Here is an 18,224-nt window from a genome sequence, read left to right on the forward strand (position 1 = left end):
AGAAATGATCTGATGAGGTCTCAGAAGGAATCAATTCTTCTAATCATTTGTAAGATATCTGTCAAAACAGAAAAATATGAATAAATTGGGAAAATACATTCTCTGAAAATTAAAACTAGACTACTCTCTAATATCATCAAGATTATAATCACTATTTAAAGGAAATTCCATTTTCATGAATATTGAGTTTATGCCTAAATCCTATCTTATAAACAGCATTGAAAACACTGAAGTATTTTACAAAAGAGTACTTTATTTTCAATTTCATTTTAATAACTTTTAGATAATCTAACGTTGAAAAGAAGATATGTAGTATAGCCAGTGCCTAGTTTCTGTGATAGGCATTGCTTCCTTACTGGTCTCCGTGTGTGTGTGTGTGTGTGTGTGTGTGTGTGTGTGTGTGTGTGCGCGCACATATATTTTTTTCACTATGTTCAAGAGCAATGTTGTTCATTTTGCCATGGGCATCTGACTCATGGAATTCTTTAAAAATCAACTAGGTTGTGGCAGTATATACAGTATATATTTCACCTAGTCAGTCTGGTTATGTTTATATAATATAAGGTTCTTTCGTAAAGATTAGGAGAAATTCTTAGTGGAATGAGTAGATCATATTATAACAAACTTGACAAGAATTTATTATTCTGATATTGAAAACAATAGGCAGAAATATATTCCATTCATTAGATTGTATTTAAACCAGTGCTCATGGATTGCTTATGCTGTCCCTTCTGGGCATATGTTGAATCTTTTCATTTGCAGCCTGTTCTATACAACAGGAAGGAAATGCAAACACTTTTTTCCAACTATTGTCTTTTCCTCGTATATTTTGACTGAGACATTTATTTAGAAATTATAATGCTATAAATTTTGGGATCAGACCACTAAATTATGATGAAGTAAAAATAGACTGTGTAATCTCATGATTTATGTTTTTCAATTAAGAATTTATGATGATTTCAGTTAATTTTAAAAGATGATTTCCTTATAATGTAACCATTTATCTTTGTTCCATTAGTAAAAATGTAGTATAAAGGCTAATTCAATTAATATTTTGATTAAGGATATCTCTTGTAGTTAAGCTGCTTGACATATTTTCTTCTCAGCCTTAATTTTCACATATGCACACCAATACACATACCTTCCAGTGTGACACTTCAGAAATAGCTCACCAATACAGGAGTTCAGATAGGACCTATTTTAAACAGCATATCTTATGTATTTTGAAAGATAGTTAAGTTATAATGAAAATATGAACACTGTTAAAGGTATTTCAGAAAAAATACATGCAAATAGATACCTAAGTTGACACTGAGCTTACTTGGATCATTATAATCAGTGGCCTAATGTCATCTGAATCCTCTGTCTGGAGGCAGAGGAAGCTATTAAGCATTCATTCCCATAGACAGCAGTTCCTGAGTAGCTTAGTGCACAAGACCCAGAAAACGCATAGCTAAATAAAATCTGCAACCGTATATTTATATTTGAGAAAAATATTCACCTGGAACAATAAACAGAAAAATGCTATACCCATTTCTGAGTAATGAATGTTGGGTTTTCATTTTAAAAAGATGACGTATGTGCAGTATTTTGAAGGGGTAGGTTTTCTAGGAGGGTATATCTTGCCTTATGTAAATCCACTATAGCACTAGGCAAAATTAGTAGAATAAAAGATAAAATTGTCAATATACTAATGTCGGCGAGGCACAGTTCTTTGGGAACACTTTTTTTCTGAAAGACCAAACAGGGTTTGGAATCAGTCAAAAGGGAATCCTGATATTAGCAGGAGCTAACTATATTGACTGAGGATTAGATAGTAACTACTTATTCTTATTTTCTTAATCAAAACATGAAGAAAACTAAATAAAAGAATCTTAATAACAGGTGAGCTGTATGCAACACATGACAGAGGCTGTTTACAAGGCATCAAAATGTGTTCCTTCCCATCAGGCCCCTGCCCCTTTTCCATTCTCTGCTCTGGTTACTGCAGATTACGTATCAGCACCAGACACATATTTGACTTTTTTTTGTCCTGTCTCTGCATCTGCTGGAACGTTGGTTCCATGGGAGGGGAGGCTCTTATCTATTTAGTTCACTGCTGTATCCCCAGAGCACAGAGCAGTCTCATAGCTATAATCAGCTGAATGAGTGAAGACCCTCAAGATTATAACAAAATAATATTTGAAAGGAGTAAGAATGACCAAAAATGAGAGGTTACTATGCTGCTCTTTCATACCATAAGTATACATTGCTTTGAGAGGAACATTTGTTATAGATGTGAATGGACTTAGGTCAGAATTTGGAATTCATCCTTTCTGAAAGTGTATGACATGTGGCTAACAACCTTACTTACTTCTCTTAGTCATAGTGGAAATAGCTCCTTCTCAGAATTGTTAATGAAGATGGAGCATGGTAATATGAAGGACTTAACACAGAGCCTGACATAGAGTATTTGTTTAATAAATGATTGCTATGGTGATCACTGGTAATTTTTTATTTAGAGGATTTATTAAAGTAATATCAACAAGTAAAAATTATTGAAAATTATAAAAAGTTATAAAATGAGGTCTCATTCCACCACCAATTCTATACCTCAGAAGGGGCCTATGTTTAGTATGTCCCCACTACTACCCACCTAAGTAATTTTATGAATTTTATTTTATTTTCATTAAAGTATAATTGATTTACCACATTGTCTCAATTTCTGCTGCATAGGAAAGTGACTCACATATATATATATATATTTCTTTTTTGTATTATTCTCCATTACGATCTTTCCCAGGAGTTTGGAATAGTTCCTTGTGCTGTACAGTAGGAACTTATTGTTAATCCATTCTAATGTAATAGTTTGCATCTACTAACCCCAAACTCCCAGGCCATCCCACTCCTTCCCTCCTCCCCCTTGGTGACTACATGTCTGCTCTCCATATTCATGAGTCTATTCCTGTTTGTAGAAATGTTAATTTATGCCATATTTTAGGGTCCACATATAAACGATATCACATGGTATTTGTCTTCTCTTTCTGACTTCCTTCATTTAGCATTAGAATTTATAGTGGCATCCATGTTGCTGCAAATGCCATTATTTCATTCTTTTTAATGGCTGAGTAGTTGTCCATTGTATATATGTACCAATCCTTTTAATTTTTTTGAATTTTAAACTTCTATACATATGCATATGGACTAATACAGTGACTCATACTTTATACGAGTTGCCTCTTTTAACATTAGATGCCTCAGAGATATTCTCATATCATGGATAGTGTAAACTCTCTTTTCTCCATATATTAATCAAACTGGTTTATACTCAACTTCTAAATTTTTAAAAAGATCTATTTTATTGGTAAATATTTAATTGAGTGAAATATGAGCTATTTTTAAAATTATATAGGCACTTAGATTTTTAATTATTTGTGATAGTATATTTTTTCACTTTTTCCCTTGAGGGTTTGTAATCTGACATACGCATAATAAAAAATTCTGAAAGAAGAATCACAAGACCCAACTTCTTATCACAACTTTGTTTGTATGTTTTGTGAACTGAGAGCACACACTCATTATATTCCTGATTTCCTTTCTTGTCCAAGACAATAACAGAGTCTATCTATATGCTCAAGCTAAAGATCAAATCATGTGGTAGATTTAAATTCTAAAATGTAAAGCTGTATGCAGATCCTATGTAGTAGATAAAAAAATTTTTTTTAGGTAAAAAATTTTAAGTGAGTCATTCCCTGTTTACAGTTGAGCAAATGAGAACAACTTCAGTATCATATGCATTGCAATTCTAGATAAATTATGACGATGATACAGTAACAGAGTTAGCATGTATCCAGGGCTTACTATCTGCTGATTGTCAAAGTAAGTGTTTCACATATGTTATCTTGTTTACCTATCATACGGCTTTACTATGTTCTTTAGACAACTAGTTGAGGCCACACAGCTAATAATGTGCCAAAAAAAGATTAAAACCCCAGATAGATGAACTGAAAACTTATACTCTATTTTTTAAAAAAATGATATCTTGGTCAATATCTTTCTTTAAATATTCTTTTGAAGACATTGGTGCAAATTTAATAACAATTTTAAATAACCTGATATTAGAAAAGAAAACGATATCTAAACAATGAACAAGGAATGCATGATGAACATATTCCGTAAGTGGCAAGTAATAGAATTATTTTGAGATTAAATAAAACAAAATTCATTCTAAAGACCTGTAAACACATATGTTGCAAAGTATCTCAAAACATTATTTACAAATGTAAAACCATAAGGTACAATTTGTTTTATCCCTTTAATCTTGAGCGTAACTAACCACAGAGATGTGCACATATTTATGCACATGCATAACACACATGTTTTTTTTAAATCGCTGCCTTCTTCATTCATAGTAGTGTTAAATCAATGTCAGGTTATACCTGCTTTATTTGGCAAGGAGAGGCTTCACATACAGGAATAAAAACAAATATATTCATACATAACTAAAAAGATAATATTGCAAAAGACATGACAGTATAGAGTAATGCCAGTGAAAATTTAAGAGGTTAAAATGGAGGTTTCTAATATCACCTTTAAAAGAAAATTTCAAGGGCATCATTAAAGACAAAATACAGAATATCACAATTATTAAAGTTTAGAGTTAAGCCACATAGTCTAATGAAGACACAATATATTTCTGAGGTGATATAAATGTTACATTATTCATTGCTCTATCACATATCTGAATGTCTATTACATAAGGTTACAGTAGTGACCTGTTGTTACCTAAGATAAAAACTAAAAAAAATGGGACCAAAATATAAAAACAAAACAGAAAAACCACACTTGATTTCAATCATATATAATAAAAATATAAATTCTTGTAGGATAAACATGAGTGTTTTTCATCCCTAAGCACAGTGTCTCAATAAACATTTTTGAATGAATAAATTAATCATTTAAAAAGAAAATTCACAAATGATAGAAATATATCTTATTTCTAACAGAGTTTCTTCAATGTTTTCTTATTTATTCTTCTTGGAGTACTGTAAACATAACAAAGAATATAAAAATCTGAAACAGTACCCTGCACAGTCTATTACTAGTCACTTACTATTTTCTCTTATACGATTGTATTTTTAAATTATACTATATATTATTAACATTTAAAATGAAAATAGTTTAATCTTCAGGAGCATTTATATATAATTGTTGAAATAATAGAAAAATAATTCTCACTACATACTTTGTTGTACTTAAAACATTCTATCAGTAGATGGCACCCACTAAGAGAGAAATCCTTCAAGCTGTGACCTGTTCAGAATACATTTTTAAAAAGAGAACATAATCACTCAAGTTTTATTTGAAAATTAGAATATATAAGGATTTTAGAAAATGTAAACTAATAAGGTCAAAGAGAGGAATTTACCTCAGATTTAGGCCAGGACTGCTTTCTAGGTAATCCTGCCAAAATAAAGTTTTTTTAAAAAAATGTTTTATGGTAGATCTGAGAATACTCTGAAGAATTACTAGGTCTTCATAGAGATGGTGTGGGTTGGAATATGTATGATTAGGATCTCAATCCAGGCAATTTCATGCTTTGACCCCTGTCATGCCCTGTCAATCAAAGTTCCATCAAGGTCACTTTAACAGTCAAAAGCCAAACAAGCCTTTGGTTCTCTTTGAGGAAGGACATCCTCCTCCACTTCCAGTTTCAACTGATTTCAGAGTACAATTCATGGAAAGGCTGGTTCACCTCAACACATGGAAGACTCAAACTATTAACTTTTTCTGAAAATTCGTTTTCCCATTATTTAAGGCATCTGAACAGACACTAGGACTCCTTTTGGAGGTATCATGAGACAAGATGACTCGTGGTTGATCATAAAATCCTTTAACTCTGTTAGATAAAGAGTTTATTGTTGACATACTTTAGCTGCAAATCCAACTTCTCTTCTTCGACCCTCCCTCTTTGCTTTTCCAAATAAATCAGTTATATCTATCCCACACCCTTTGAATCCCTTAGAGACATGGGTTAAAGCCTCTAAGAATAAAATTTATATTAGCTGTCACCTCTCCGAGCAGGACTAGGATAGGACTCAATATCATGTGTATGTTTTCTCACACCCCAATTAACACACTTAAAAGTAAAAACATAACCCTTTCTAGACAAACAATCATAATACCCCCAATCTGTGATGAATTCTCAAATTCTAATAAGTATTCTCTTTCCTTACGTGAATTAGCTCAATTAGTCATGATTTCTAAAACAATTATGCTTTGATTCTTATTAGGTCATGTGTGAATTCCAGATTTTCCTAGGTACATATCATAGTTACAACATATTTTTGGAATTTAGATATTCATATATGCTTTTGATAATAATATAAGAACTATTAGACCATGAAGAAAATCAAAGTATTTCCAAAGGTAAGACTTTTTTCTGTAACAAGGACAATCAACTTTTATTTGACAGAGTTGTGAATAGTCACAGACATGTTCCTGGAGACAGGGAATTTGAGGATAGTTACTAGGACAGAACAGTCAATAGGCCTTTGCAACTGATTGATCATGATACTAGGCAGCAGGCATTACCCTCATAAGCACTGTTACTTCATTATATTTGATTGTAAGTTGTCAATCTAGAAACATAATGCATGGAGAGGAAATAAAATATATAATTATAAATTAAAACAAATGGGCAAGTAAAACTGAATTATAAGAAATCACTACAAATAGTAAATTTTATGACATGATTGACCAGTGTTTACCTAGTTAGAATTATTATTGAGGAAAAATCAGCATTTGTATAACAAATGATGCATTAGGACTTAACTCTATTCCCATATAGATAATTTAAATATATTTCTAGACTTGGATAAAGTTAGGATTTTCAGCATCTCAATTTTCTCTTTTCCTACTTGATAGTTAGAAAAGACACTCTGTATTTTAGATAGGAGAAAGTCTATTATAAAATCTAGAGTTATCAGTTTCTAAGTTTGTGTGAACATATGCTAATCATTTCATATGCTCTGGTATCAGTTTTTATAATTTTTAATTTACAAAATGAATGTTCTGGTTAATTATTTCCTTCTAGTTCTAATAACCTAAAATTCTATTTAAAAAGTACGTTAAACTATTAAGGCATATGAGATAAAGATGTAGTTTATTTAGTCCCAGTAATGAGGAAAAGATAAGAATAAAACTACTGAATAAATAAAAACACCCATACAACCTGGGCTTCTCTCCAAACTAATACAAATTAGTTTGGAGAGAAACCCTTAGCAGGTATTATAGCTATTAAAATCAGTTTCTTCCTGGGATTCTCAAAATTATGTATTGAAATCAACCATTATGTTTGTAAAACTTATTACCAGGGTCTAATCCCAGGTTCTCTTGAATCATTAGGTCTAAGATGGGGCCTGAGAATTTGCATTTCTCAGGTGATGCTGATAGTACTGTTCCAGGAGCTGTACTTTGAAAACCACTCATATAACCAACACATTCAATTTTAGTCTTTTTAAAATACTCTCTGGTTTTTAAAATTTTGATAGTTTTTTCCATTTTGAATGCATATTTTTGAGTTGTTGACAATATATGCTGTAAGTGTACAGCACCTGTAAATTCCTAAATCTAAGGAAGTTAATTAATGCTGGCAAATTCATAATAAAAATCTGCATTTCTTATCATCATTAAATCCTTAGGTTAGGATTTTAGGTAGGCAGAAAAAATTTCAATGTATATTAGTGGCAAGAAATTAGTAAGTACATTTCAGTACAATGGCATTTGTTAAATGAAAACTTTTCAGAAATATTTATGGTCAAGGAAAGAGTGCCACCCATCCATGGCGACTTGCTTACCTGTACGTGTAAGGACCTCTTTGCTCAACTTTAATTACGCTGCTATTAATTGCTACTTCCTCTGGATTCTGCACATCAAAGATCCAAAACTGTCTGTAAACTTCTGTGCCTGTTTTAACCCAATTTTTAAAAGCAATTGTACCTTCTTCAAGGACAGCTTCCTATGAAAAAGAAAACGATTTTTTTTTTTTTTTGTAATAAATATGGGCACTTGCGGGAGATAAAACCTTTAGTTAATCAATGAAAGGACCAAGCTAAAGGACCTTTTAAATAAGCACCTTTGCAAACTGCCACATACTCACAACAAAAATGTTTTCAACAAATTATAGCAGTCTCTTTCAGTTAACCTCTTACAGAGAGAATCATTGTGTAATGCTGCAGACATGTCTGCTGATTTTAAGGCCAACCATTGGCAAACTTTAGAGTGACTCTAAGGCAATATTGTGACAGTTTCTAACATGATTTATTAAGCAACTTTTATTAAAAGTTTCCCCAAAAATTCTTATCAGGACAACCATTAACTCTTCTTCTGCCCTCAGTGAGTTGGACTAAGGAGGCAGAAAAGAAAAAAAATGAGATAAAAACCTAGTGGTTTTCAGTGCCTTTTCTATTTCTTTAGCAGTTAGTCACTTCAAGGGAAGAAGATCACTAGCACTTGTTACATTAAGAAAAACACACATTTGATGTCTCCCCTTCCAAAGCCTGCTCAATGTGGCTTTCCCGACTCTTAATACATTTGCAACAGCCTAGCAGTATGTTTCCAAAAATGAGAATAGGCTAAGACATTAATATTAGGTTACTATTTTTTAGATAAAAGGATAAAATAAGTAAGTTGTACTATTATTCTTCTGCAAAATCCATTAAAAATCCTTGATGCCTCTTGTGATGAATATAGGGAAATAAAAAAATACCAATGACAGAATCAGGAAACCCTACATGAGAAATTGGCTCTTGTGCTTCCGGGCTATGGGACTGCTTGTTTCCTTCAACTGGGAGCAGCAATTTGTAGAATGACGGATCAGGAAAGGACACTGAGTGTTAAGCACACTTTCTAGGAAAGCATGCTGAGGTCTGAGAAACCAGGTGGCTGGCCCACGGGTAACCTAGACAAGTAGAATCATGACAAGGATCCTAGTCTTCCACCCTTAAGCTAGTCCTCTTATACACTGGGCTTTTATTTTTTTAATTTTTTTTTTTCCTGTCACCTCTTCACTTACTTGGTAGAAGTCAAATTAAGTTTCATTTCTTCAGTATACTTTATTACTTAATGCAGAGAGTAAGGGAATTCTTTAGAAAAGAACAAGGCATCAACTAAAATGCCTTTACAAAATCCTGTGCTGTTGCAATCCTTTTACACTGATACAAGGAAGCTGCTAATGTGATGTGCAAATAATTGGCCTTGAAAAACTTTTATTTGCTCTTCAAAAGTCTTATTTATGTAGCAAGGTCAAAAATAAGACAAAATTGCATATAAAGTAATATGGCTATTCTTGTAAATGTAAAAGTTTTTACCCTAAATGATGAGGGTATTATAGCTGAAATATATATAGAAGCTGAAAACTATGTTAGTTTACCCCATTACAAGCGACTTGAGGAGGAGAGAACTCACAGGAACATACACACATATACATGGTTACTCTCATACTATAAGAATCTTAAGGACAAATACAATATCAATTATTTATCATGTGACTCTCAAGACATTTTCAGTTCTTAATGAGTAGAACTCAAATGTTTATGGAATTGAAAAGGGATTGTGATAGAATATATGTGACAGAACAGAAAACTCCCTAACTGTAATGCTTGTGCATCTCATTTAAGTAGACCTTGCAAGTCTATCATGAGTTTCTTCTACAGGCCATGAATCACTTTGTCTTATTTGTTGATCCTGATATTTTTATTTTATTTATTTATGTGGTCTTTTTTAGGGCTGTATCCATGGCATATGGAAGTTACCAGTCTAGGGGTCAAATCAGAGCTGTAGTTTCTGGCCCATACCACAAACAGAGCAATGCTGGATCCTTAACCCACTGAGCATGGCCAGAGATTGAACCCACATCCTCATGGATCCTAGTCAGCTTCGTTACTGCTGAGCCATGACAGGAACTCCAGATATTTTATTATTATTATTTTAAATGTGAAAGTCGAAACACTTTTGAAATAAAGGCACTAAATTATCAGCAGGTTGAGTTAGGATCATCTAATCCCACCCATTTTTTTAGGTCCTAGAGAAACAGATGTCTGATTCTATTTTGTATGACAATATAGAAGTAGATAATGGAGAATCAGGGCATTTCTCTTGTAATTATAAAATTTTGTATAGTTTCCTTAACACCATGAATTGTTCATAGACAAATAGAAAAATATTGAGGGAGTTCCCGTTGTGGTGCAGTGGTTAATGAATACGACTAGGAACCATGAGGTTGTGGGTTCGGTCCCTGCCCTTGCTCAGTGGGTCAAGGATCCGGCGTTGCCATGAGCTGTGGTGTAGGTCGCAGATGCGGCTCAGATCCCGCGTTGCTGTGGCTCTGGCGTAGGCCAGTGGCTACAGCTCCGATTCGACCCCTAGCCTAGGAACCTCCATATGCCACGGGAGTGGCCCAAAGAAATAGCAAAAAGACCAAAAAAAAAAGAAAAAAAAGAAAAAAAGAAAAAAGAAAAATATTGAATAGTACAAAATAGGAATGCATTTCCTCAGAATGTAACACTAACATATGCACTAGAAAATTGTATAAGCCTCTTTGAGTACCAAGGATAAAGATATCATAAGTTCCTCTAATTTTAAAATGAATCAAAGTATTTATGCCACTGTGAGTATAAGAGGCTTTGATTTTAAATTGACTTTGTACTGCCTGGCCTATATTGTAAAACTTTTGCTAAACGTGAAGTACAAAATTGATAATTATGTATACAGAAAAGTTAATATAACTTTTATGTTTCTCTCACTTGGCTGATACGAACAGCAGTATCTGTCCCTGACTTTAAGTATTCAGAGTATCCACGCATGGTAATGATTGGATTCCAGCCTGATGACTCTCACAGGACATGGTCTCCAGCTGGGTTGAAAGCCTAGAAACCTTGCTACATTCATTTGAAAGCACATGTTTGGGGCAGTAATATCTTCTATGTAGTCACATGATCACTTGATTATTGCTGCTATGGAAATATAGCTCTTCACCAACATGATGGGCAACTTCACTGTAACTGCTAAAATGTCCTTGATATCCTCCTATGGTGTGGACTATGTAGGGTACGTAATAGAAAATACATTGTCCCATGTCTCAAGAATCTTGCAGAGGACCAAGGGACAGGATCATGTATAGCATATCTTAATCTCTGAGTAGATTTCCTCATCCTACTCCCAGCCTGACCAAGTACATTGTCTTCACTCAGAACCTAGAATGCAGTGGTTAACAATGAAACTAGAGGTTGTGAGTTTGCTCTCCAGTCTGGGTCTGGTCATGTTTTATCCATTTAAACTTGAGCAGGTTGTGTAATTTCTTTGTACTTCAGTTTCCGTATCTATAATATGGGGATAATAAGAATAATATTATTAGGTTGAAATACATGACATTAGTATTTTTGAAAATCAAAGTGGAACATCATTTAGTTACATATTTATCTCTTAGGGGTGTTATAGGAATTACTAAATGTAAACAATTAGAACAGTGTTAGCACAGAGAAAGCATTCAATAGATGTTGGTTATTATTAAAATTCAAATTCTATCCTCCCTTTAGAGGAAGAACTCTAATCTCATTTACTTCCCAGATTTCTTTAACTACTTCTCTCCTAGGATAATTGTCTAAACCAGTCATGTGGCAATAACTCATGTAAAATCCTATGACACTTTTTTCTGCTATTTCATCATTTTTATATTTATTCTCCATCCAGTGAAATCACAAGTCCCCTAAGAATCAGAAACATACTGAAAATAGTCCTTATCCTCTCCACTCACTACCACAATTTGTTATGCTTAGGATCAGTTACAAGCAGTTTTCCCACGTTCAAAAAATTTTCTCCTATATGTGAGCATTGTGCACATATATATATGTGCATACTGGGAGAAAAAGTGAATTCAAGTATCAGTGACAGTTACTCTAACATCAAAAGTGGTTTTAGTTTCAGGTTATCAAGTCATCAATTACCTCAGAATAAAATTTGGTGAAATACATTTGTTTCTGAAACTCAGAAATTAGCTTCCAAGAGTTTAAGTAAGAAGCTAAAGTGGGAGATTTTTTATTTGGCATGAAAATTAAAGTTGGACTGGAGGAAGAAGATTACATAGGCTGACCTGCTGCTTCTTAAAACATTTTAAGTGATTTTATTATGGGAATTAATATACAAATATATGAGTGTTTAATTCATCTTATACTGCTGTTTAAATTTACAATTTGATTTAGGTAGTTTCATGTTCTCATTGTCATTAAATTTAGAATACTACAATTTTTTAATAGCCTACACTTCAGGAGTTTCTTTTAGAGCTATCTAGAAACTATAAAAATCTATAAATTATTTTATCATATCTATAAATATCTAAGCATATATTATAAAATTTACATGAATATAAATTAACTTAGTATTAAATATGGACTTCTAATTTAAAAATTTTAATGCACAAATATAATTATTTCAGTTTATTTTATCAGAAAACTTTTATTTTGCTACTAAAAGTTCATGTTTTTCAAGAATGGGGGAAGAAAGTGATGGCATGTTTGAATATTAGTCTTTTAATTGGAAAAAAATCTTCAAATCCCTTCTTGGTATTGTATATCTAATATCATAGGGAAATTAAATAAATATTCATTTAAAATGGTCTGCGTTATACCATATTCATGAAATATTTATCAAGTGATATTAACAATGTTAAGTAGTAAATTATCCTTTGTAAATGGTGCCTGAACTTTGACCTTTTTCTGAAGTCCTTTGATAATTTCTACATTCCACATTTGTAGCAGTTCATGCCACTGACTTTTAGTCTCTCTAGCAAGATTACATAAACCTGCTAGCTCCACGCAAATCTACTAGGAGTCATAGTCTAAAATACTGGAAAGAGAGTTTTCAGCTATAATCTTTAAAAGTCATAAATCCTTAGAAAACACCCTTTGAAAATGTGTAAATATATAATTCATTTATATGTATAAATACATATATACATACTGTATATATTATATGGAAATAAGAATAATATTATTATGTTGAAATACATGAAATTAGTATTTTTGTATGTATATGTATACATCCAAGTATATACAAAGTAAATTGTAAGGTATTTTCGGCCCTTTCAAATGCTGGTATTAGGTGTCATCTTTTAGAACCAGTAGGTATCACAGAGTCCCAATTCTATACTTTAAAAATTTAGATTACAACACGAGATGATTTTCTGATCTTTTAAAATTTCACAGTTCAAGTTTTTATGGTGTTTGAATACAAGTAATGATTTTCCTAATTTGCTATTAGTTAAATAATGTGAGCAATCTACAATGAATTTCAATAATAAATAAACAATAGTAAACTAGAACTTGTATACACTTGTAAAGTAACAGCATTTATTTTAGCATAACCTAAATGCTTCCGAAGCAGAGGTAAGACTTGGCTCTTTGTGTTTACACGTAATTCAGAGATTGACTTCTACCGCATTCCAGACATATATATTAGTATATATACTTCTACTGGAGTATATATATTTCTACTGTATGCCAGATATATAGATATATGTATATATCTCTGTATATATGCCAATATCATTTAAAAAATACTTTTGTAAACTAAATAAAAATGATATAGTTTTACTTAAATAAAAATAGTTCCAGCATCTTTATGTGATTGAAATGGACAGGGTTATGTGGCTCTATGGAATTCTGAGAGCAAAATCAGCCTTAGTCTTTAAAGTACCCATGACCCCTGATCCCTGAAGGGATTCTAATGATGTCTTAGTCTGTGAATATTCAGCTGGATTACAATGCAGTGTCAAGACTGCAGATAACCCTCATTTCAAAAACAAGAAAAAGCACTCTATTTATTTCATTCCTGCTTATTATCCTACTGAAATTATACTTTCCTAATCATTAGTGCCCATATTCTCTTATTTCCTTAATTTTCATCTGCCTGAAGTTATCTTATTCTCTATTTCCTTGAGTTCCACCTCCCATTAACTTCCAAAAACTTACTCTTGTTTTCATTTCATTATATAAAATCATTGCTCTCCTTTTCCTGTTTTTGTTTTCCTACCTACCCCTGAATGCACAAATCCTTTAGTAATTTCTCTGCTCTTTTATTCCTACCTTCAAACTCTCTAGAAAGCAAGTCTATTTGCTTTTATCTGTAATCTCCATAGTAATCATCAAATTTCTCTGAGCTCTGACCTTTGAAATATACACTTATAAAACCTCTCTCCTTTTCTCCTAAGATACAGATTCCTATCAATAACTCAGGTACACATCTTGCAGTTTGTTATTTTTATTCCTCTCTTCCTATTCAGTCCCTTCAATTCTGCACCCCATCACCCTTCAATTCTGTGTGCTCCCCACACCAGGCCAGAGTGCCTTTTGTTATGTCAAACTACAACAGCATTTTAAATTCTCCTTGAAAGTGGTTATGTCCTACAGAGTTTTTTCCTGGGTTTCCTGGTTTGGTCTCCTTACTTTCCAATACTTTGTGTTGTAGAATTACAGAGTACAAGACTGTGCACCTCATTCACTCTCTGCTTTCAGGTTGCCTAGGTTTGGAAACTGACTCTTCTTCCTTTTGGCCAGGTGAACTGGCAATTTGATTGACAGTCTTGTGACTGTAAAATGGGCAAAATAATAGAATTTTCTCATAGATGTTTGTAAAGATTAAATGATTAGTATATATGAATCTCTTAGCAACACTAAATAGATGCTTTATTATTTAGCATGTTAATGTAAGATATGGTATATTAGGATATTGTTATGCAGTATATTAGTATATAGTATATTTGATATTAGTCTCTAAATGTAGATTTTGTTCTATCTGACACCTACCCGAAAACTTACACCATCTACTTTTACCTATCATACCATTAATTAAATGTTATTCTGCCTGATGCCCAAAGCTTCCTAAACCTAAACACATGTCGTTGTCTTTCTATCTCTCTTGTTAATATTATTTTTTCTCACATTTTCTATATTCTTCTTTCCCTCTTCACAACACTTAGTTGCATTTCTACCCCATTTCTATAGTAGTAATCAGATCTTTGACAATTTTATTGCATCCTTTCTTAGACTTTCAGAATTTTATACTTCAAAATACAACTTGTCTCACCTTCATCCTGAAGTTATTGAATACTCTGAGAAATTCTCTTTCTAAATGACATTTATGTTCCATATTCCACATTTTAGAATTCAATTCTAGAATTCAATTCAGGTCTGTATGTTTTGTTTAAATATGCTTTTCCTAATAAAATTTTGTATATGTTGATGAAAAAAAATTTATTTTATTCTCCCTTAGCCTCTGTACAAAAGCAAGCTGTTGATGCCTTAGAACTCTTATTTCCTCAAGATTAATTATTATGAACTTGGAGATAAATATTCAACAGTTAAAATAGATGCTAACACCTCCTGTGCAATCTAACAGTCTATATGCACTAATATTGTTGAATAATAATAATAAAAATAGATGATCAGTATTCAGCTACTGAACATAAATTACATATCAGAAAAAATATCTTTGTCTAAAATGCTGTGCACTGGAAGATTATTGTACATCCTTATTCTGAAGATTTTTCCAAAAGATAAGTTATAGTCTGTCTGTTGGACCCTGTTTTATCTTCACAGAAGATACAGAACAGAAACAGTTTATAGAGAAGAAAGGGTGTAGAACAATGCTGATTCCCTTTCACACTGTTAGACAACTCCTACCTTACAATCACCCATCTGTCTCGACTGAACTATACTAAAAATAGTAAGATAACTGGAAATTCCAAGGAAGGAGACAATATTTAGATCATAATATATACAATTATTTTATATTCCTACTAAGAAAAGATGTGTCAAACATGATCAAATGGATAAGACAGATAACAGTTTTGGCAGGAAAAGGAATTCCAGAGGAATCGGAAGGAACTGGGGTGAAAACTATATTCTAGCTTGTTGTGCAAAGTCTATATATATATATAGTCAGTTTTTCAAAGGTAAAACTGGAGTCAACTTATATGTACATAACATTTCTCAAAGTATTTTCTAAGATTCAAATATAAAACTTCCTCAATAGGAAACATTTACAAGACAATCATACTATTGTGCATACTATACAAAGCAGCTTACCAAAAAAAAAAACTAGAGTTTGCCAATGTACCTACATAAATATTAAACACAATTATATTTACATTTTATATATGCATATACATGAAATGCGATTTACTTTTCTCAGTATTATCAAAAGTGCAACTACTTTGAAAGAGATATCCTAACAAAATACACTTAATTTTTTTATTCAATAGCATATCAGCATACACTTTGAATACAATTAAAAGCAATTATTTCCACTAATTTGCATGATTACAATGTTGTTTTTTTTTTTTTTTTTGTCTTTTGTCTTTTGTCTTTTGCCTTTTTAGGGCCATGCCTATGGCATATGGAGGTTCCCAGGCTAGGGGTCTAATCCGAGCTGTAGCCTCTGGTCTACACCATAGCTACAGCAACGGGGGGAGCTGAGCCACGTCTGTGACCTACACCACAGCTCACAGCAATGCCAGATCCATAACCCACTGAGCGAGGCCAGGGATCGAACCCTTAACCTCATGGTTCCTAGTCGGATTCATTTCCACTGTGCCACGATGGGAACTCCCATAACTAAAATAATTTTTTTTAATGAGAACTTAGATATTAGATTTAAGATTACAGCGCATTCATACAGAATATACATCACACTTTGAGCATTTCTCAATCATACAGTTTCAGTTGTTCATAACAACCCTTGTGTTCGAGACACAAAATTGAGAATTGCCATAAAATATAAAAGAGGAACACCAAGCCCAAAAAGGAGAGAAAATAGAATGAATCAGAATGACTAGAAAAATTCTGGATGCTACTTGTGCCTTTTTAATTGTCTTCTGAATAAGCATGTCTCCAACTGGCATTAGAATACCTCCTAATAAGGCCAGGAATGCACCAATCACAGCACCAGCAATGAGCCCAGAGTTTCTGTCACAGCACATTTTTCTTGTTCATGGAAAAACTAAGATTCAGCACCTGCTTTTTTCAAACTATGTGGTCTAAGTAAGGTGGTTCCCAAGAGGTATGTTTCTGTTATTAGAAGGAGATCATAAAATAGAAGCTTAAACATCGGTAGGAAAAGCAAAGGGGGAGGGGGAAGGAGAGGAATGGATTTGGAACTTGGAGTTAATAGATGCAGACTATTGCCTTTGGAATGGATAAGCAATGAGATCCTACTGTATAGCACTGGGAACTATATCTAGTCACTTATGATGGAGCATTATAATGTGAGAAAATAGAATCTGTATATGTATGTGAACTGGGTCACAATGCTGTACAGTAGAAAATTGACAGAACACTGAGTAAACCAGCTATAATAAAAAAATAAAAACCATTATGTAAATAAAAAAAGATCAAATACAAAGAAAACACGCAGCTGAAGCAGATCACTTGTCCAGTTATAAATAAACAGATGCTTTTCTTTCTGCTTTACAAAACTTTCTAGGTCTTCTCCTTTCTGGCTATGAACTACCTAGCAGTGGTAGAAATAATAAATATTGTCACGTTCATTTTTCATTCTTCAAAATCCCCCTTTATAAAATTTTCTTCCTAGTGATCATTAACAAACCGAAACCTTATTGAAGAAGAACATGCTAACTGTACTCACACTGTCTACCTTCCCTCAGCCTGGGACACTTGGGATTTTCACCCTCCAAACACAACCATATGCACCCTGTCTGGAATTCTTCTACAAACTGAATGTTGATGGATGTCTTTTCCTTCTAAATGTGAAGCTCTAAGAAGGTGACAGATGTTTTCTTTACTATACCTTTTCCACAAGTAGACAGCAAGATGAGGATTTTGCAGGAAATGATCTGATGAGGTCTCAGAAGGAATCAATTCTTCTAATCATTTGTAAGATATCTGTCAAAACAGAAAAATATGAATAAATTGGGAAAATACATTCTCTGAAAATTAAAACTAGACTACTCTCTAATATCATCAAGATTATAATCACTATTTAAAGGAAATTCCATTTTCATGAATATTGAGTTTATGCCTAAATCCTATCTTATAAACAGCATTGAAAACACTGAAGTATTTTACAAAAGAGTACTTTATTTTCAATTTCATTTTTAATAACTTTTAGATAATCTAACGTTGAAAAGAAGATATGTAATATAGCCAGTGCCTAGTTTCTGTGATAGGCAT

At 32.7% G+C, this 18,224-nt stretch overlaps 1 protein-coding gene across 3 annotated transcripts; it reads right to left on the bottom strand.

Annotated features, from left to right (window-relative positions):
• Nucleotides 2–17,937, bottom strand: LOC110255497 (platelet glycoprotein 4-like). 3 transcript variants are annotated; one of them, XR_002335896.1, is made up of 3 exons: nucleotides 17,842–17,937; nucleotides 7,839–7,999; nucleotides 2–58 (listed from the first exon to the last, which is right to left on the bottom strand). XR_002335896.1 is itself a non-coding variant. In XM_021063490.1 (3 exons), the coding sequence occupies exons 1-3, from the start codon at nucleotides 16,934–16,936 to the stop codon at nucleotides 6,596–6,598; spliced, it is 228 nt and encodes a 75-aa protein (XP_020919149.1). In that variant the 5' UTR covers nucleotides 16,937–16,945; the 3' UTR covers nucleotides 6,414–6,595. The 3 variants fall into 3 exon arrangements, 1 of the variants encoding a protein (XP_020919149.1); XR_002335895.1 differs by lacking the exon at nucleotides 2–58 and adding an exon at nucleotides 5,198–5,292; XM_021063490.1 differs by lacking the exons at nucleotides 2–58; nucleotides 17,842–17,937 and adding exons at nucleotides 6,414–6,620; nucleotides 16,895–16,945.

Source organism: Sus scrofa, chromosome 9 (genome assembly GCF_000003025.6).
Source record: "Sus scrofa isolate TJ Tabasco breed Duroc chromosome 9, Sscrofa11.1, whole genome shotgun sequence".
NCBI classification, from domain to species: domain Eukaryota; kingdom Metazoa; phylum Chordata; class Mammalia; order Artiodactyla; family Suidae; genus Sus; species Sus scrofa.